This window comes from Topomyia yanbarensis, chromosome 3 (assembly GCF_030247195.1).
Source record: "Topomyia yanbarensis strain Yona2022 chromosome 3, ASM3024719v1, whole genome shotgun sequence".
In the NCBI taxonomy this organism is placed as follows: Eukaryota; Metazoa; Arthropoda; class Insecta; order Diptera; family Culicidae; genus Topomyia; species Topomyia yanbarensis.
In genome coordinates, this window is record NC_080672.1 from 349147382 (window position 1) to 349169442 (window position 22061).

At 38.8% G+C, this 22061-nt stretch overlaps 1 protein-coding gene across 10 annotated transcripts in view; it reads left to right on the forward strand.

Moving 5' to 3' along the window:
• Positions 1-22061, forward strand: part of LOC131692791 (calcium-binding protein E63-1) — a 255018-nt gene that overhangs the window by 184800 nt on the left and 48157 nt on the right. For all 10 annotated transcript variants that reach the window (XM_058980061.1, XM_058980062.1, XM_058980063.1 and 7 more), the window contains one exon: positions 16750-16893. In XM_058980061.1, coding sequence (XP_058836044.1) covers positions 16750-16893 — 144 coding nt within the window. The remainder of the gene's footprint in view (positions 1-16749; positions 16894-22061) is intronic.

The following is a 22061-nucleotide window of genomic DNA, read 5'->3' on the forward strand; positions in this document are numbered from 1 at the left end:
GGACAGATGCTTTTTTGAGCGTTTCTCTGAGTATAGGACTCAAAGAAACGCTCAAATCAGCATAGGACAACATCAGTGCTAGAAATCTCAAAGGCTAAACCAAATCGATGGAAAAGCAGGAAAATGACCTATAAAATAGACGGACAGACGAATTTTTACTAATGTTCTGTTAACCCATTCATGCCCATGTTGTTTGTGGACAACAACGTTTTTAAACAACTATAACTTTTGATTGAGGCAAGATTTGCTCACAAAAACAAGTAAGGCTAATAATCGTGACTATTGCCTTTCATTTGATTACTAATAGTTACAAGGATCAGCTCTAGAACTGAAGTTATTGCAATTAGTCTGATTGGATTCCAATGGAGCAGTGCTGCCAGGGACAGTTAACGTTGACGACGAAAAATGACTTTTTCATATATCTTCGTTATTGTTCAATATTATTGAAAACTGATAAAACTTATCAATTTAGAGTGCCTTTGGCTACGTTTTCCACGTAAGTGGGCTATTGTAAATATTCTAGAAGATTTGTATTGAGCATTGGAAGATAAAAATTGAGCAGCTTCTATCACTGCGAGGGAAGCACCTATCTTTTTGAAAAATAGCTTTTCGTGTTTCTTGACCCCACCGTTTTCAAGGAAAAATAGTTTTGAAATCCTACGTGCGCTTGAAAAAAGTTGGGCATGAAAGGGTTAATAATTCGGGGTGCGCGACGTTTGGCATAAATACGTTAGGCATAAGTACATTAGGCATACATACGTTAGGCATAAGTACATTAGGCATAATGGACGTTAGGCATAATGGACGTATGTCATAATATACGTGAGGCGTAATGGACGGTTGGCATAATGTACGTTCGGCATAATGGACGTTAGGCATAATTTACAAAATTATAAAAATAATCGTAAGGCTTTCGTTATTATAGAGATATCAATCCTACAATTGTTTTTTCGGGTTTAACGAGAGCCTCAAAAATGAAAAAATACCATGCGACATATTTATTCCTTGTAAGTCTAGGGTTTTTTTTTCTATATTTTCCGTGGACGAGATGAAGAAAGCATCCCTTGATTTAACTCTAGAACGTTGCATTGGGGTACAAATGTACCCCACGCCATCTTTGGAGCCGTGTGAAAACCAGAATTCGGCATTTACCGACCTGGGACCCTCACCATAATTCAATTTAGAGTTCCTAGTAAGAGTAGGAAAAGATGGTATAGCCAGTTTGCTTATAGCCTTCGTGGAACCAGGTATCAAAGTTGGCGTGGGGTACATTTGTACGCCAGAATACGGTTGCCGTTAGTGTTTCGTCAGGTTTCGTGCTGTCAGTGAAAATGTGATTCGTGACAATCCTAGTTTAAATACTGGCTGTTTTACTACGTAAGTAACAATTAGTATTATATAATCGTTTTTAATCATTTATTTAATTAATTTAATTCTTTTATTTAATTTAACAGTTATGTGCCCAACAAAAAAAACACCTTTAACAGGCCAACGTGGGTACCCGGGTACCCACAATTTGAAATGCTCATAACTATGGCTTCCTTTAACCGATTTGGACACTTTTAGATGTTTTGGATTCAGAAACTCGTGCACTTTTTGATTCTGTAAAGTTGAACCGGATGAATGGATCTGGTACTTGGTAATCCGGATTTTCCGGGGTAATGTTCCAGTACTAGGGTATGACGTAAATTTTAATAATGTCCTAGCAATATGAGTATCAAAACTCTTCAAATTGTCTCGGAAGTCAGTTATTTATTGTTATGGGACCCTATGGCAATTTAAATAATGGAATTGGAATGGAATGGCCACTCACGGCCCCACGGGAATCTGCTCCGGAATGTCCGTTCCGGGGTCAAAGCACCAAATGGTTCCAAAACCACGAGATACAGCCTACTGATGCAATTCCAAGAATTTTGATACCCATATTGCTAGTATTCCAATGAAGTTCACAAATAGTATCCCAGGACTGGAGCCTGCTTCCGGAAATCCGGATTCCAGGGAACCGAATGAAGTAACCCGATTCATTTTTACCAAGTCTAAAAGGGGATGAGTTCCCGAATCCAAAACACCAAAAAGTATCAAAATTGGTTGGAAATTACCGTAGTTATTAGTATTTCACTTTTGTGGGTACCCGGGTACCCACGTCGGCCTGTTACGTAGTAAAAAAATTCAGGAGCCTCTCCTCACTCCCCCCCTTACTATATCAATAATATTATTAACCCAAAAGCTTGACTTAGTGAAGTTCTAAGATGTCGCAAAGTTTCTATTTCCAGCTTTGGATAAAACATGGGAATTTCATTAATTGAAACCTAAAAAGGTACCCGGGTACCGCGTCGGATACACAACGGTTAATTCAATTTTGAAGCGGAACAAAAAATCATTTTCATTTTTGCTGATTTTTATTGTTTTATTGTTAATTTTTATAGTTTTTCAAAGCAATGGCCCGCAAGTATAATTTGTGCACAATAACTGCTGTAACAGTAACATTGCGTGTTACCAATATATTACTGGTCAGAAATATTTTATTTGTTTGCATTTTTACCTGCGAAAATTTCGATCAAACGCGTGGGGTACAATTGTACCCCAGTGCAACGTTCTAGGATGGAAAACGCAAGTTTTAGGGTTAAGTCAACAGTTTGGTATAAGCATATTTCTAGCCTATTGTATGTATAACCAATACAGTTGGATCCAAATATTAAAAAAACCAAATAATGAAAAAATATTAAGTTTTGGAGCCTATGGAAACTTGCACTGTTATTCACAGCATCAGCTTTAGGCTACAGATTTTACGTTTGTGACGATAACTTTTTCGTTTCGGTACCTCGTTACACAAATAAACTCTTCCTCGTATCAGACAGTTTCCGTAGTTCTATTTTGATGGCCTCTAAACTATAATAATTGAACTTGAAAATATTGGTGATAATCAATATTGAAGCAGCAATATTCTTATATTCGTTGAATAAATAATGAAATGCATCATTCTTTCTTTCATGAGTTGTTCTTCAAGAGCACATATTTTCTTTTTGGAAAATTGCACCGTACATTTATGTAAGAGCTAATCCAAGTTGATGTGCGTTATTCATACATTAAGGGGTTATATACAAAGTTGTGGCGATAAAATGAGCTAAGTTCGTGATTTTTTAGAGTGTTTTCTGCAAATTTCATTTGAAAATGCGAAAGATAGAAAGAACAAGATGAATTACAATTTTTTTTACAAAATTCAAAACTTGTTGAGCAACTTGGCGGAATGTCACAATTAATCTTCTTAAGACAGATATCTTCCGTTTAATTCCACTATATTAATAATAATGAAAATCAATTGCTTTTCAACTTCAATCAGATAGTAGTATTTCAACTATTACTTGTAGTCTTCTTCAGTGTTCATATCAGTTTAAAAAAAATTCTATTTTAGTCATTTGCAAATCATAGGTTTTACGTAGAGAAATTAACGCAAGCTGAATTCCTGCATACCACTACGGTTTGCTTCTTTTATTTGACTTCAGATTTATTCAAGTATATACAGTAGAATAAAATGTTGATCGAGTTTGATAAGCTTCCAGAGTAATTCTACCACATATAAAAAGTTCAAAAATTTACGCTCTTTTCATTCTAGGTCATCACCGCTAAAAATTTATTTTCTGGAAGTGATAATTTATGCCTAACGTCCATTATGCCAATCGTCCATTATGCCTAACGTCCATTATGCCTAACGTATTTATGCCAAACGTCCGTATGCCTAACGTATTTATGCCTAATGGGGTACACCCAATAATTCGGTCGCTTTAACATTTATCCCTCAACTCTTTGTATAATATGCTAGCCAAAACTACCGTCTTTCGATCTGTATTGTTGAATAAGTGAAACGTCCTATAGTGAACCGGTAATAATCGAAAGAGGAAGTAACCAAAGAGAGTCACTCATTGTAGATATGTCGTTTTGAATCAAAGCTCTAGAACTAAGTGAAGTGTGAAGTTTATATATGTACCATTTTACAACGCAACGGATGTGAGTCGTTAGCACGGTTAGTAAAGAGGTGTTTTAGCGAATAAATGTGTGTTGGCTCTAATCTAGAAATCTGTTGGTCAGATTTTTTTCTAGAAGTTTCAGGTCATGAGCTATTTATAGCAGCGTAGCAGAGTGTTTACTTATTGAAATTAAAAAATATATTGAATTTTCACTGTTGCGATTCCTCAGGGAACATCGAGTTATTTCAGCGACCCTGTTGTAGTGATCAAAGTAGAGTAGCTTTGAATAGTTGAAGACGTTTTCGGAGACCTGTCAAAAACGATAAAATAATATTGAAAAACAAGAAAGTTGCAGCCGTTATAGTGATTTTTACTATCCAAAAATTTGGCTGACCTGACTGTATAATTTCGAGCAGAAAATTTCAGAATCCACGTAATTTTCAAAACTGTTTGATAACAAAAGTTTTCGGTGGAGTCATTTTGGACGATTCCTAAAATAATTAAAATAAAACCAACTGAAGTTGACGAAAATATTTTAAGGGCAACCAAATATGTCGGAAAAGAAACTTGATGACATTGATATTTCAAACAATTACCAAGGGGCGGTTCGGGTTCACGAAAATGAATAAGTATTTTTGGAGATCAATTTTATGGGTCCTATATTATCCAAATAAAGCGTACACCGGAAATATATCTTTATTAGTATTCTATATCTCACCTTGCTATGGTTTCTGGATTACAGCCAACTAATGCGCATTACGAAATGATTAATGGAACCGGGAAAACACAACAGGAATTTTGCTCACCTGTTGAGTGTCAATGAGTGCGGTATTCAATTGAATGGACAGGGAAAAGGTCTGTCCCAAAATTAAATCCATTTGCTGTACAACAGTATGAGAGAAGAGAATGTTCAGATATTTATTTTTGAATTTTTGATGCCTTGGCATTCGGATGCATCGTATCAAATGATATATTGTTCCATTTCCAAAACAACAGGCATTGCCGTTTGTGTAGTTCTGTATGAATCTTTTTTCCATGAATTTCTTTAGGATTTTTGTGACGAAAACAGAAAAAAATAAAGCCGATTATCTTCAAACTTTCTGGAAATGATGGTTGCAAGAAGCCAAATTCGATCAAAACAGTGTCAAAACAAATCTCCCAAAATATAACCATTGATGTCTATATTTATTCGAAACACCACACATGTTTGGTTTACAATTCTCAAAATAAATTACCCTGTAGGAAAGAATCAGTACGGTTCAGTGAATGTCCCAAAATGTTATCCGAAATCTCCATAAGCTTCTAATTCGTGACCGGAAGTTCTTTTTTCTGGAAAGATATTTATCGTTTTATGACAAACATGCCTGTAAATGTGTTTAGGTTTCTTTATTAATTCACCCTTCAACGTGACCTTTAAATACTACGACGTTTGTGGCTCGATAATTCCTATCCACAGGCCAACCACGTGTCTTCATATCTGCTAGGGCGAACTTTTGAAGTTCCTGCCCCCCTGCAGCCATTGAACTGACGGTTGTTAGAGCAATGCCAATGGCAATGTTGGGGTGGGAATTGCTATCATGATGGCAACTTTGCATGTCTTGTGCCGATTTACTTCGAGCTAAAAACCCACAACCGCGAGGGCAAACGTCGGGTCCCTACGTTTCGAAGGCTTCTTCTGCTACTACCACGGCTATTTCCGAATCTCTCCCATCTTAACGGCTCCACCAATTTCCTTTTCCCAACTCCCCCGACCAGGCGGATCACCGTAGCAAATTAATGTTCCTTTTCATATATTTTGCCTGTTATTTTATTGCTACTCCTCCTACCGTTGCTGATGTTAGGTGATTATTGCAGGTTCTACCTTTTCTGGGCAGCTTCGACGGTCGTTGCTGGTAAACTCGACGCCGACAAAGACTGACCTTGGAAAGCTCTTGTTTGCACGCGGTATCTTATATCACGCAGCAGGGCCGGCAAAGTTCCATCAGCAGACTGACGTGACATAAAACACGATCCAAGAACAAACGTTCAATGTGTATTCAGCAATCCTTGCCCATTCGTGTCCGTCGCCAGAACCGGCGGGAGACCAGATATAATGAACCAAAACGGTATCGGGTTACTAAAGGCAAGATTAGAGATGTTCGTAGGTTGTCCTCCTCCTCCTCCTGCTGCCAACGACAAAGTTGATTTCGACGATGTCTAGCCCATTTATTGGAGTCATTTAGGTTCAATATACCAGGACAATCGTTTAATCATGCGGAAAAAGGATTGTTTTTAAGCAAAGCTTGAAACTGCTGGCGGGATCATTAAAAGAAATTGAAGACGCTACGAGGATCTTTTACTTGTCAACAATCCTTTGGTGCATCGAATTTCTACATTTATTTTTATTCTTTTTTATTTCGGCTAGTATTTAGTAGGCTGTTGCAAAATGACATAATTTTTTTTAGTGTCTCTCATTAGTTTTATTTATAACTGGGTATCTACAATCAAGGCCATAGCGTGGTCTTTCGGCACCCTTTCGTCGGATTTTCTTTTCGGTCCGACTTTCGAACAATGATTTAGTGTGTACATGGAAATGTCACACTTATTCCGACTTATTTTATGGCTTATCCTTGGCGGGAGCCAACCCGGTCAACTGCATGCAACGTGCCTGCGCAGATAAAATGAAAATGTTGATAGTTGCGGCATTTGACAACGTTAGCAGTATTGTCAACCAATACAGGGTTACCAAATTAAGAACACGTTGAATATCGATCGAGACTCACTGAAATTATCTACAATCCGGACCATTTATTCTGCTCGGCAAATCTAGTGGACGGATTGCGGATTTTCAGACAGAGATTTTATTTTCGTAAATTCACGGATCAGTGGTAAAAGTTTCGTCTTGATACGATCACAAGAAAGTTATGCTAGTTGGAAGACGATAACAGAAAATTTATCCTGCACACACATCAACGTCGAAAACCCGTTTCTGCAAGTTCCAGGACAATTGTTTTATCTGGTAGAAAGCCTACAGTAAATTCAAGCGTGTGTTCGCCGATAAATTTATACAGAAACTGATGATCTGGTGAGGAATTTGCAGCTACAGACTAAAAGTCAAGCTTTTTATCCCCAAGAAAGCGATTGACTCGAAGCGGTATCAGCATATTAGTATATATGTGTTCTGATAAATGTATACACTGAAGTCTTTTTTATGCGGTTTTTTATATGCGGATTTTCAAAGTTATGCGGTTTTTTATGCGGATTTTCAAAGTTCTGCGGTTTTTTTGTGCGGATTTTCAGTTATGTGATTCTTTTTATGCAGCTTCCTTTCAATTTTTAGGGCATCACCTGAAGCGACTTTTATCGAAAGATAGATTCTCGTGAATGCACATGCTTAAACAAAAGACATAAAATGTTCATATTTTTATTTTAGATTATAAATTACTACACGCAGAAAAAAGATTTGTAGGTTCAATAAAATTATGCATTAAATTCAATAAATTAAATTATTGGTCGGGAGACAATAAAATTATTTATTGAATTCAATAAAATTTATTTATTGTTTCAATAAAACAAAATTATCGTTCCGTTTTTCAATAACTATTTTATTGAAATTAAAAGAAAATTATTGATACTAAAAATGTATTTATTGAAAGCATAAATTTGTTGTTTTAATAAAAAAATATTTTCAAACCAATAAGTTTGTTTGTTAAAGTGATAAACAATAAATGATTGGATTCAATAACACATATTTTTGGTTTAAATATGCTAATTTTTTCTGCGTGTAGTCTTTAGGTTAAGGATATGAGAAGCATTCTTGATGCAATGACAATAAAAACAGAAATTGACTGAATACCTTTTTACCTTTCTCATAATAAAACTTATGCAATCGGTCCCCGACGGTGGATCTTTCCTACTCCGACGAAGAGTTCCCCGGCAGTGGAAGATCTTCCGAAACCCATGCTACCCGGGCAGATGCCGAAGTCAGTCCTGCGATTCTGAGTTGAGTGTGACCTCCAGTTGACAGGCGCAACGACGAGCATCTGCCGGAGCTACTTCCCGATCTACTCGAGCTAGTCCCCGGCGGTGGGCCTAGTCTACTCCGACAGAAAAATTTCCCGACGTTGAAATTTCTCTCGAAATCGTTATCTCGATGCTGGACGGTTAGGTGCCGAGGTCAGTCTTGCGATTCCGGGAAGTCGCGGTTCCGACAGCATAAGTCATTAAGTGGCTTTACGCTTGTCTGGACATGCCGCAGACTCAGGTGATTCGTATTTAATGCCAAAAGATCCTGACTCCTACGTTGCAGAAGAAAAAGGGTTAAGTAGCCGGGAAACTCTAAGCTTGCTCATAATACCCTACTCCACGCTTTTCTAAACTTTCTTCCTTCAAATCCTTGCTCTTCCTTGAGTACTATGGCTCTTAATATTGAAAAATATTTCACACCTTATGTGTTTTTTATGCGGATTTTCAAAGTTATGCGTTTTTTTATGCGGATTTTCAAAGTAATCCGGTTTTTTTATGCAGATTTTCAAAGTTATGCGGTTTTTTATGAGGATTTCTTTTATGCGGTACGTATCCCCCGCATAAAAAAAACTCAGTGCACAAAATTTTTCACGTCCCCAGTGTCTAGTGTAATGAATCTCTCAACTAAACGTAATTATGTTTTATTGTATACTTTATGGGATATTTTGTAAGTGGAACAGATATGCGTAGAATTTCAACAATCGAACAAACAAACTTGGTATTTTTGCATGGAATCTTGGATGATGTTTGTTGATGATGATGAAAATATACGAAGACAGGGACTGTTTGATGAAAAAAGTGAAAATACTCAAAAAATAACACGGGACAATTATGCGTAGAATGGCAGTATACTTAGAAGACAATTTTTGGGAGCAGTGGCCTGATTAGATGATTTATTAGATATTAATTATCAGTCCATCTTCCATGACGACAATGCGTTTACACGGTGCTACAAATGTCCCAACATAGGTCGCAGATTTTCTTAATGCACCACAAAATAATGTATGAAAAAGATTGTACACCCTCAAAATCTTGATTTATCGCAACTATTTTAAATTATTTTTCGGGAGTTTTGGCATTAAAAAATGTTCAACGCACAACAATAACATTGAGATTATTTTGAGATTTTTCATGGAACTTACTCCACATTCTTCATTAGTCATTGTTTTAATAAAAATAGAGAGAACATTAAAATCTGCATTTAACGACCTATTTACCATCCAAATCGGTTTGCTAATGGCAGTGTTACTACTTTTTTCCAAATTTGAATCCTGCTCACACGAACTCTCAGAGGGTTAGTGAGGTATGGTCGCGCACTGTGGGCATTCTATAACTATATTTTCTGTTATTTTTTTTTTTCAATTTTAACTTCAAAGTTCACATACACCTTTGAATGTAATCGAACACAAAAAATCAATTTTATGTGAGGCCAAACTCCTAAAAGTTCATGCAAGCAAGTTTCTAATTTGAAAAAAAAATAACAACTGCCTTTTTTAATGGATTTCGGTGATTTTTGGTCGTTGGATGCGAAATTAATGTTCTCTCTAAAGTTTCATTTAAACAAAAACTTTTCTCCACAAAAAATGTTGAACTATTTTCATATTTTTCATGAAAAAATCGCAAAATAATGGTTACTTTGATATTGTTGTCCCAAAGCCGTATATTTTTTTCAACGGAAGAACATAACATAGTATACCGAAAGGGCATTTCTTTTTCTTTCCAGAACACTCAAAGAATTGGAATTCGGTTGAAAAATGACCGAGTAGAGAATTATTTAGTGCCGAAAGTCCCGAAAAATAGGGTATATTAAATTGATCAAACGTGGTTTTGTGTTGCATTTGACCAGACCTACAACCTTTTACTTGTTGGATTTATTTCGGCTAAGCAGTCATTCACTATTTTTGAACTTCGTATTTATTTATCCGACGTTTCGGCATAAATACGAAGTTCAAAAATAGTGAATGACTGCTTAGCCGAAATAAATCCAACAAGAATATATTACAAAACAGTCGAGCTCTTACCAAGAATACAACCTTTTAATAAATCATTTGAAAAATACATTCATTTTTTATAGCACCAAGTTATGCACCAATATATTACCCACCCATCTACTGTACATCCGAGTGATACGAAGATGCTTTAAAAATCTGATGCTGATTAAGTTTTTTACACCATCTTCGCGCCTGTTGTTAAGAAAATCAGTGACATCCAGCCATATATCGATTAAAGATAGGTGACACCATGTCCTGATATGTCTTTTAATCTCCCCTAATAACTACCTTTTCTAGAGTATTATTTTAGCTTTCACTTTATGCCAGGCCTGGAAAAGACCCTTCTGGTGATAAAATTCGATTCCCGTTTTAAATCATACACATTGAACTCGATTGGACCATATCTGGTTTTCTTATGGGTTAAAGATAATTAGCTATATATTTTCAGGATCTCGAAAGAACTGACGCAGAAATATTCAGCTATTACAAATATATCGAAAGTTTGCCCAGATAGGCTAAGAATTAAGATATCCTATCTAAAGTAAGCAAATTTCATTACTGGCAACACATCGCTTATGTAGAACTACCGTATCTACATGCCCACTCACAAAGTAGAGATCGACGCCGACGGTGTGATTACCGATTCGAGTTGATCTATCTTTTAAAGCACGGGGTTGGCTGTTTCAATTAAAAACATTGCTCCAGAGAGCGATGATTTTTAACGGCAATCGCACAGGACAGGACAAAATTGTACGTCCCTTCAAACCCGTGCCGGGTGATCTTTAGCAGGGCTACCTTTCCTAATTACGTCTTATTCGACATAGTGTGTCTGCCTATATATGTATAATGCCCGAATTTGAAGCTCTTCCTTGAAAGACGTTCTTTTACAGAAATACTAAAGAAAGCTACGCCACTCACACAAATCATTATGCTCTCTTGGCTCAGTAAGACTGCTATTCTGACAATACCCATGTGAGGACATCTGTTACTGTTCCTAAACTTACAGGCACACAGGATTCGTTGTAAGGGCTGAATTTTCTTTTGAGTAGCCGCCAAATATAACAGCTCGAGGTAGCGCTGACACAAATCTGGAGCAAACAGCTCCTGGTTTGAAACAGTTGAGATCAAACAAGCGCTCCCAGAAACACTTAAAATTCCAATTGACTCATCATTACAACCAGCGACTCGACTTAGTGCAGAACTGATTGGGCCTACGTTGGGCTCCGACAACTTTGTGATATTGCACTGTCACTGTCTCTTCTGTGCATTGGGCCGGAATCCCAAGGGTTACAGGTTCGAATCTTGCCTCTGGGGGGATTTTTTACATAATCGCTTTCGTTTAACTCACCATTTCAATCTGTTTTTCTCGTTGGATACCACTAAAAATTCCTTTTTTACTGAAATTACAGTAAGGGTGATTTTAATTTTATCAAGATAAAACACTCAACTTTTTAATCATTCTATATTGAGCCATACTACTTTTAGCGAATTTCTAGAACGACAATTTTTAGAAAAGTTTGCTGAAGACATGAAGGAACTATCTGTCATACTTTTCATTCTAGAAGAATTTAAAATCAAGATTTAGGGTGTTTATTGGTATTTTTTAGAAAAGCTGTTTAATTAATATAAGTTTTTCGGTATTGATTTAAAACTAGTAGTATTCAGAATAATTTATTTAATGGGATTACAAATCTAACCACTATCGTTGAAAAGTTATGAGCACTTTTTCGTAAAAATGGAGTTTCTTTACTGATAAGAACAAACGAAAGATATTTTTTTCAGCTCCATGATTCGATGTATGATTGAGCCAAATATGAAGAAAACGATATTTTTTTGAATTGCCCAAATTGATTCAAAAATCAATTTTTAGTATGATATGTATTTTTATTTGAGAGTTGTCCTACTGGAGCTGTAGAGGGTCGTACTAGGAAGAACTCCCTGTCAGAATCACTCACAACAATTGCAGACGAGCGGGAAAATGCCACCAACAAAAACACTGCTTACGTCCAATTCCAGCGGGTTGTGATTCTGATTGTGACATTCAGTGTATAACTGAGATGTGCGAGCGTAGAGACTATACGATCGCGTGGGGATCTGCGCATGTTTGTTTGCTCTTGAGAGTGCGTTGTTCAGATTATAAAAGCAATGGCGTTCATTGAATCATCGGGGCGTTTTTGTGTTTTCGAAATCTTGGACGTAGTTGTGTAAGGTGTTCGATCGCGTGGGCCATGTCGCACATGATAGCGTGTAAGCAACTTCGTATGTATCATTTATATTTTGTAACCGTGTGGCCATAAGCTAGAAGCTTCCGGACGTGACCGATCAAGCTACACTATCATGCCTAGAGTTTTTTTTATATTATAAGTACTTATATCTTTTTAATAATAGAAGCTAGAGTTTTGATGAGTTAGTAAAAACTTGGTAAGAGTTAGTAAAAACTCTGAAAATTATCTGAAGGATATGTTAGTAAAATGTAAAAAGTTGCGCTAAAAATTTATTTTTAAATTAATTGATTCTTGGTAATACGTTTAAATCACTTTCACGGAGACTGCCTATATTAAAGGTATATTTTCGTTATCACGATAAAATTTTGCACTTTATAAGACTTTTCCATGATTTTAAAAATTTAACTTTCGATTAAATTGCCTACGACTAATTGGCATTTGGCCAAATGATATTCGGTTAACTGAGAGTCGGCCAAATGGTATTATTTTACTACTTATTTACGGTATCGTTTTACTACTTATAGCGAAGTTCCAGAACGACAATTTTTAGAGAAGTATGCTGAAGACATGAAGGATCTATCTGTCAAATTTTCAATTTTAGATTCAGGGTGTGTATTAGTATTTTTAGAATAGCTTTTTTATTCATATTATTCAGGTCATGATGCGATGTATAATTGAGCCAAATATGGAGAAAACGATTTTTCCCAAATTGATTTAAAGATCAATTTTGGGTATTATAAGTATTTTTTATTTGAGAGTTGTCCTACTGGAGCTGAAGAGTTGGGTTCTAGCAAGGACTCCCTGTCCGAATCACCCACTACAATTGCAGACGAACGGGAAAATGCCACCAACAAAAAAACTGCATACGGCCAATTCCAGCGGGTTGTGATTCTGATTGTGACATTCAGTGTATAACTGAGATGTGCGAGCATAGGGACTCTACGATCGCGTTGGGATCTGCTCACTTGAGACTGTGTTGATCAGATTATAAGAGCAATGGCGTTCACTGAATCATCGGGGCGTTTTTGTGTTTTCGAAATCTTGGGCGTAGTTGCACTTGGATGGTCGCGATTACCCGTTTGCCTTTGTGCATTATGGTGAGGAGCTCGGGCGTTTGTATGTTAAGGTGTTCGATCGCGTAGGCCTTTGTATGTCGCGCATGATGGCGTATAAGCAACTTCGCGTGTAGCATTAATATTTTGTAACCGTGTGGCCGTAGGCTAGAAGCTTCCGGACGTGACCGATCAAGGTACAGTATCATGCTAAAAGTTAGAACTTATATCTTTTTAATACTAGAAGCTAGAGTTAATGAGTTAGTAAAAACTTGGTAAGAGTTAGTAATAACTCTGAAAATTATCTGAAGGATATGTTAGTAAAATATAAAAAGTTGCGTTAAAAATTTGTTTTTTGAATTAATTGATTCTTGGTAATATGTTTAAACACTTTCACGGAGATTGCCTATGTTAAAGATATATTTTCGTCATCACGATAAAATTTTGCGCTTTATAAGATATCTCCATGATTTAAAAAAATTAACTTTCGAGTAAATTGCCTACGATTAACTGGTATTTGGCTAAATGATATTCGGTTAACTGAGAGTCGGTCAAATGGTCGGTGTTAAGTCAGACCGGATTAAGTGACATTGAATTGATTTCGAGAAAAACGAGTTTGAAGTTTGAATCGCAGCATCCTTTACGTTATAATTCGAGATTAATTTTTGCCATAACTCTTGCTTACTATAACATATTTCAAATCTGACAAGAGTCGAATATAGCGTAAGAAATTCCTAGTCCAATGCTATCATTATCTCATTTTTTAAGACTTTGCGACTTAGTGTGGTCTGACTTAACACCAACCAAATGGTATTCGGCCAATTGGTAGTCGTTCAAAAGGTATTTGGCTCTTTAGTTCAAATGGCATTCATTCAAATGGTCCCTTCAGTCTAATATTTTTCGGCCAAACCTCTCTTTCGACCTAATTTCATTCGGCCTAACGGTATTCGGCTAAACGGCCCATTCGGCCAAATGACTTTCGCCAATAGACCAACCCTCCCCCCACACATTTGATTGCTAAATTGTATGGAGTAATTTTGTACACAAGATACGTTCACTTTTGGAGTCAAAAAACGTATAAAATCACATTATTTCGAGTAAATCAACTTTGAAGGTATTTTGGAAGAAGTTTAACAACATAAAACAAATTAACTGTTCAAAGGCATTCCGAAGACTTGGAGTCTTCAGAAATTTGTTGACAATACTGTTTCAAACAATTTCTTTTTATGTTTCTTTGACCTTCGAATAGTAAGAGACTGGAAGTATTTTTTACATTAAGAGCCATGGTACTCAAGGAAGAGCGAGACGTCGGAAGAAGTTTATAAAAGCGTGAAATATGAACAAGCTTAGAGATTCCCGACCTTTTATCTTTTACCGTCGGATCCAGGATGCGTTGGCATTTTTTTCCAAAAGTGAGTCTACGGCACATCCAGACAAGCGAAAGGGACTTAGAACCTTATGCTATTGGAACTGGCAAAAATGAAACCTTCCACACTAAACATTGAAGACCCTTTCCCTCCTCATAAATTAAGCGCGGGTACACGAACGGCACCTAAAAGTATTTCCCATAAAACATCCATTTGGGGCTTGGTCGTCAAACTATGAGATAATATAGTTTTCACTAAAGAGATTAGAATGGCAGGAGGACGCCATGTTCCGTTTGGAGTTTCAATTCAGCTGTATAAGCTTATAGCTGAGTTCGGATTCCGGACGGTGCGTGTTGTTTCTTTGTTTTACTAATCTCTTTAGCTCTCACAAGTCTCCTATCTCATGCCTCCACGCGAGTCTAAGTCTATTGATGATATTTGGTCGTTAGACCAGCGACGACTGGGTGCTATCAGCCTTCTGCCGATAGTAGCAGAATGAGAGGGTGCGAACATATCTAATCAAGAAAACGCTACCATAAAACGAATAGCTGATCGAAAATCAGCCGCAACAAGACTTTAATCTGACTAGTATCGATGATCGCGGGTCAATACGTACTGAAAATTCGCCCCGTCTGTTTTTATGAATCTAATTTCAAGTTCCGTTATTGTGAAACAGCGCATGCATCAGGTTAATAATCCTTTGTATTTCTCTTCAATGGTCGTTATTATCGCTCGTATACGTGTATTTTACAAATCATCCAACACGTAAAATAGGAAATACCTTTCTTGATTTGTAACATCTCGCGCTATCATAACTCTTTGTCTGTATAACGTGTTATGACTCGGTAGTTTTCAACCTATTAAATATATCGTAGAGAAGGAATAGCAAAATCTGTCTAAATACCGTTGCAATAGATAGTGATCCCATTACGCAGATAAGATTAACTTTTCTAGGCAATACTCCCGCGGTTGGCCTTGTGGAGTTCAAATTGCTTTTGATTTGAAAACATAGGATACTCTCGGTAAACGGCTACCCAGAGTTTAAAAAGAACTAAAAACTGATATTGTTTTGTTTTCTTTTTCGAGTGATCATGTACTCGAAGTCTAACTAAACAACTACCTAATAAACTATGCTTTACAGGTCGCGTCGCATGCTTAGAGCGAATCCTAGACCTTAACTCAACTCCGCGACACCTATGGAAGAGCCTTTTGAATCGTCTACCTTCCGTTAAGTAGGTAGAGCATCAACACTTCCCGTCTACCTTATCCTTTATCCTACTCCATGAACGATGGAGATGGGGGCGGCCGGCAACGATGGCTATCATGCTGTTGAAGTTTTAATATGGGTCGGATTGGTATTCGAATAAATATGAAGGAAGCACATTTAAACTTGCTTTCGAATCGAATCGAATTTAGTTTCGTAACATCAATATTGAAAAATGTTGACCTGAATTTTGGTAAATTTAATCATAGCCTCAAAAGTTCCGCGAGAGCCACCGAATATTTATAAACATCAATTTTCAATTGCTCCCTAAACTTATTATTCCCTACATGGGAACTGTTCCTCTGAATCTGAATATACTCTCTTCGTGGGTCGTTTCCATTTACGATTCGATTATGCTAAGCGACCGTCTTATCGGTGCCAACGACGGTTGCTTCGTTTTCGGTTCCGTGCGCTCATTGATACGCACCAAGCCAAGCATGGTTTTCGCATTCTCGTAAGACCCCAACTAAAAGTAGAATTCGATTCGAGAGGCGGGAGTAGGTGATGTCAATGTCTGGAATTTTTATGCTAACACTAAAGCTTTATCAATAAGACGGGAAGCTTTACGACTATCACTATAATACCATTTCCCTTGCCACCATCCACCCCCACTTCACTTTGTCAGACTTAACCGGTTAAAAGCTTCTTTCTTCATCCATTCGTTCAGCCGGGTTCGCGAAAAGCCATTACCAACTTCGGGGAATTTGTCTACTGATGAGTTTGCATTTTGAAGTAAATCGTCCCTACCGTACGAATGCTCGTTTTATTTATTCCAACAAAGTCACGTTTCACTCTGCCTTTCTTACTCGCATAAGTTGGAAAAAAAACTCTAAGTTTCTGTTTTCTGTTTTCTCTCTCTCTCCGTTACACACACGCACAGATTTGCGGACGGCATTTGACCTATTGGACCGAGATCAGGATGGCCACGTGACACCCGAGGAGCTGCAGTTTATGCTGCGGAACCTGGGCATTCACGTGCGTGACGAGCTCATCGATGACCTGCTGCGGGAAGCCAGTCGAACAGGTAAGGTTGTTTTGAGGTACTTTATTTCTGGGATTGTCATTTAATTACTGCGAGGGTTCAGGAAAAATGCATTTATAAATGTATGCTAAAAGTTTTCCTCGGCCAAATGCAATTTCGACGAAGTATAATATATTATCATTTATTGATATAGATACAGTCACGTGGTAGGGTAATGAGCCTACTGCCTATTACCATTTGAGCTAATGCATTGAACAAAGATGTCAGATGCTGCTCTACCCAACGGCTTCAAATGGCAAATGGTAGTTTGATGATAATAACAGCGTGAAAATAGGCTTATTTCCCTGTGTGCTCAGTGTGGTTTTTCTTGTTGGACGTGTCCTCATTGTATTATTTTTATCATATCAAAACGAATCTGTATCAACAACGCAATGAAACGAATGTTTTCGTTGAACCTGGAACAGAATTAGGCAATCTATGGGATGTTTCTGATCAGCTGATTATTTGCTGTTCATATCTTCTGACGTTACGCGTGGGTGCGACGTCCAACAGAATCATCGATTCGTTCCAACATCAAACGAATCAGAAAAACGAAAGATGTTCTTCAGGCGGGTTTTATTGTTTGGATTCACCGCTAAATTTCCAAACAAACGACTTGTGTTTTGACCAATAAAACCTGAAAGATTTTTGAAACAAGCACAACCAGCGAACAACGTTGGTAAATTTGGCAGTTCTGAATGTTTTCCCACAATGCAGTATTTTTTTAATTCCGTTATTTGACACGAATTGATTTGTGAATTTAACAGAGTCTTTTGCTATTTACAACAAATAAATGTACGTATTTAATGCGCGTTAATCGAATTTTTCGCCCGCAATTTACCAGTGCACGTGGAGACAGTTTTCCGAGGCGGTAGCGGTTTGTGTTGAAGTTTCTAAACTTGTTTTCATTGTGCTAGAGATTTTGTCTTGGGTTTTCCCGTAATCTTGTACGATCTTACAGACAAAACACGTAGGAGCTCCCAGATTTTCCCCAGAAAATATTGAATGTGCTTTTTAGGTTTCATTGAACGAAGACCTTATATTGAGCTAAAGCTATCCGAGGCAATAAAGTAATGATCGGCAGGCAAAGTATCAATAATCTAAAGGAATATCAGCAAGTTCTGCGACGACGACGACTAAACTGAAGTAAGGTCATTGAGTTTGAATGAGGCAGTAATGTTTTGATTGAAATACTGAAGCCAGTGTATCCGTCGAGGCTTGACCAGTCGGTGTAAAACATCTTGTTGCAGTTGACTTCTCGAAATTTACTATGGAATATGCTTTGCATCACATGCGGATGTATGTGATCCGGGATTCCACGAATCTAGTCTTTCATGGATGTGTCAAAGAATAGTTTTCCGAGGCGGTAGCGGTTTGTATTGAAGTATCTAAACTTGTTTTATTGTACTAGAGCTTTTGTCTTGGGTACTCCCGCATAGGGTTTTCCTTAGTGTGCAGATTGATCACAGTACTGGGAAAAGATTATCTTAAGTTGTCTGAGAATAGATAGATTCAGGGGGGTTTCGTTCAACCGCATCATCACTACGCGATCACAATTGAATACGTCTGACAAATGTCCTTCCACTTATCTTTCTAAACAAAGAAACCTTCTCCCTATTATGCAACAACTTTGCTATTAGCGGCATCGGATGTTTCTGAAGACGAATCGTGCAGTCGTACATCGACTGCATTATCTTCAGTGTACACAGTAATCTTGACTCTAACATTGTTACACTAACAACGTATGTCTTGTGTTACGTAAAACAAAAGGTTCTTTTGCACCGCTAGCGTTGCGGCTGTGGCATCCGACGGCTTGAAATATATAGGTCATAAATCGATCTACTCGACAATAATGTTTTGTTTCGCCTTGGAGTCGCATCAAACCATCGTGAATGTCTAGTATAGGCGGAAGAATTCTGATAATAATAAGAAAACAAAAAGGGGGCAATTAAATGTGTATATTTGTGGTTTTTAGGAAGGTATATACTAGGGACATATAGAGGAAATCGCGGCTTGTCAGTACATCTCGAACCGCAACATTGGATGATCTTCCTCGGGCTCGAAGGGAATCCAATAGTTGAGATCTGGCAGAACAATACTCGGAGCCTGCCCAGACAATGTGTTCGATATTGTGGTAATCGCCGCCACAAACTCAAATACCGCTATTCGCGAGCGCAATACGTCGGAGATGAGCGTGTAGTGATTGGACATGAGCCGAGACATCACACGAAGGAAATCCCGACCCACGTTCATTCCTCTGAACCATGGTTTCGTTGATACCTTCGAGATGATAGAATGTAGCCACCGTCACAACTCTCCATTGCTCTAAGATGTCTGCCAACTTTCTAGCGTCCTCTGGCGAGAGATATTGATAAATTCACTGAAGCAGATTGGTCTTTCGTAGATGTCATCTCCAGAGTGCCCGCCTTAGCTATTAAGTCCGCTTTTTCATTACCTGGGATGGAGCGATGCGAGTCAACCCAAACTAAGGTAATTTTGTACGATCTTACAGACAAAGCACACAGGAAAATATCGAATGTGCATTCTAGGTGCATTGAGCTTAAGCTCTCCGAGACAATAAAGTAATGATCGGTAGGCAAAGTATCAATAATCCCTATTCCTAACCCAAGGTCCTTGGCGATTTGCTTTTCAACAAGCGTAAGATGTGATCCATCATCGAGGAAAGCAAACGTTTTAATTACCTTCCGTGGCCCATACAGCGTCACTGGCAAGATACGGAACAGCAACGATTGATTTGCTGAGCGATGCATATGATTTCCAGTAGCTTCGATATTTCGCGATACCGTTTCTTCAGACGTTTGATCACTGCGGTTGGAATGTAACAGAAGATGGTGGCAGAAGGTACATCCGTTGATTCCGCATGGGCTGGCATTGCGACAACTCCTACAGCCATGCGCGTTCAGGCAGCTACGGCACAGCTGGTGACTTTGTGCCGTCTTCCACCGATTGTCCACGGAGAGCGCTTTGAATGTCTGACATTTCCGCACACGATGTCCCACGCCTTTGCAAACGTAACACCTCCTTTCATCCGTATTCGTCTACTCTGGCTGACTAACGTGAGCATTTATCGATCCTCGAACCTTCGGTTTGGTTCTCTCCTGTAAACCGCTTTTGCAGCCTCCGCCGGTATACAGAGTCACTCTGCTTGCTGAAATCACCACTCCAACCATAAATTCTCTAAAGGTTTTTAGATTTGCCTCTGGATACCGCTGCATGACATTTGCCCACTCCATCTTCACGTGGGCTGGGAGCTTCTCCACCAATTCTATCAGCAAGTATGGATTTGTAAGATGAGATTGTAGTCCCGCTGCTAGCAAATGGTGTCACAGGCTTTGCACAGCCATTCCAAACTCGATGAGTGTCTCGAGCTTTTCCGCCTTGTGTGTTGGAGTTGATCGTACCTTATCCAACAGCACGTTAATCAGCAATTCCGGTCGTCCGTAGAGAAGCTGTAGTATACTGATCACTTGTTGTACTAATTCCGGTAGGAGTGGACGGCTTCTGCCGACTTCATACGCTGTACCTTTCAAACACCGCTGCAATCTCGCAAGATTTTCTACACGGGAATATCCACACGCGACGGTCGTATTCGCGAAAGCACTGATAAATATCAGCCAGTCCGCGGGATCACCGGCGAAGGAGGTTAAATCACGGGGCATTATCTGTCGCGCGGCTAACTGCGAGGGAGTAGGGGTTTGCTCAGACGTTGTTTGTCGCCGAAAGAAGAGGCGCATTCGCTTGACTGAAGTTGACATTGGGCTGTGTCATTGCTCTAGGAACAAACCGTGTCTCATTTCCACTCAATGTGGGAAATGGACCGGAGGGGGTGGGATAATGGTTCTCAGGGGTCAAGTTCATTGAACCTACTTGCGTTTGTAATTAATGGTATGGGTCTTCGCTCTGTTGAGCGGAAAATTCATTGATAAAGATGGGCTTGCCTGGTGGCAGTACGCGGGGCTGTGAGGGGAAAAGGTTACCTCCATACGAATTCGAGTGATAATACGGAACCTCCATGGGAATCACCCCAGTATTTCGCTGCTGAACTTCCTGCTTTTGACTTCGATCTGTAAGGCGCTCCACTCCCGCTATCGGTGCCTTGCCTTTTTGGTTCGTTGCTGACGGCTGTACTGGCTCCTTCTTTTGCCAGCTGACCGTCCCTCGGTCGTTCGTTGCCAATTGACTGCTATCGGTTGGTTCTTGTAAGTAGTTGTTGTCCACTACAGCAGCGGCCGATGCTGTATCCTCTGGCCCTGCTTCTCAGTACAGAGATTAACACGCTGCATGCTGGTACGACGACTTACTCTGCTATGCCGGCTCCCTTCTGTCAGTTGTTCTTCCAGCAGCCTATACTTTTCCTGGATTGCCTTCCGCTCCAGTTCTAAAGCCTTCTTTTCGGCCTCCAACTCGCGTCGCTCAATTGCGCGCTCTTCCTCTAGGAGCTTCAGTCGTAATGCGACCCGAGCAAACTGATTGCTGGATGACGATACCACACTCTGTGGTAAACAATTGTGGCACTTCCACGGCCGTTCCTCTATCGAACTGGTTACTCCCACACACTGCACAAAATTATCGTAGGAATCAGGACGCGTACATCCGACGCAGCCTCCCGTCCGGCTTAGGTCCGTCGTTTGTTGCGCTTCCCGGACCACCCTGGTTCTTTGAGTCGGAATTATGATCGCTAATAACGAAAGTTATAAAGTTGTGTTGGGGCGGAATGTGAATAAAACACCGGTTATTAGCAGCACATTTCGTTGGTACAGTGCAGTGCAGCTTTATACTGCAAATATATTAAGTTTAGTTATAGGTTATACAATTTCTATCACGTATTATTAGCTTACACTTTCGGTATTTTCACCGGATTGATCCACCCTACACGTGGAGAATTCAGGGTATAAATCCTAACCAAACTTTTAGTTGTTTTAAACTAGAATAATAAGGTTTTAACAGTAATCACCCCGTAGGATTAAGGAATTTTAACTAGCACTAATAAATTTTATTTTTTATCTCTCGACCGAACTCGTCATGTCTTTGTCCCTTCAGATCCGTTGACGTTTGACGTTTCTAGCCAGCCTACACACTAAACGCGCATACACCAGATCTTGGGCAGTGCGCCCAACAGAAACATTTCTAGCCGGCCTACACGCTAAACG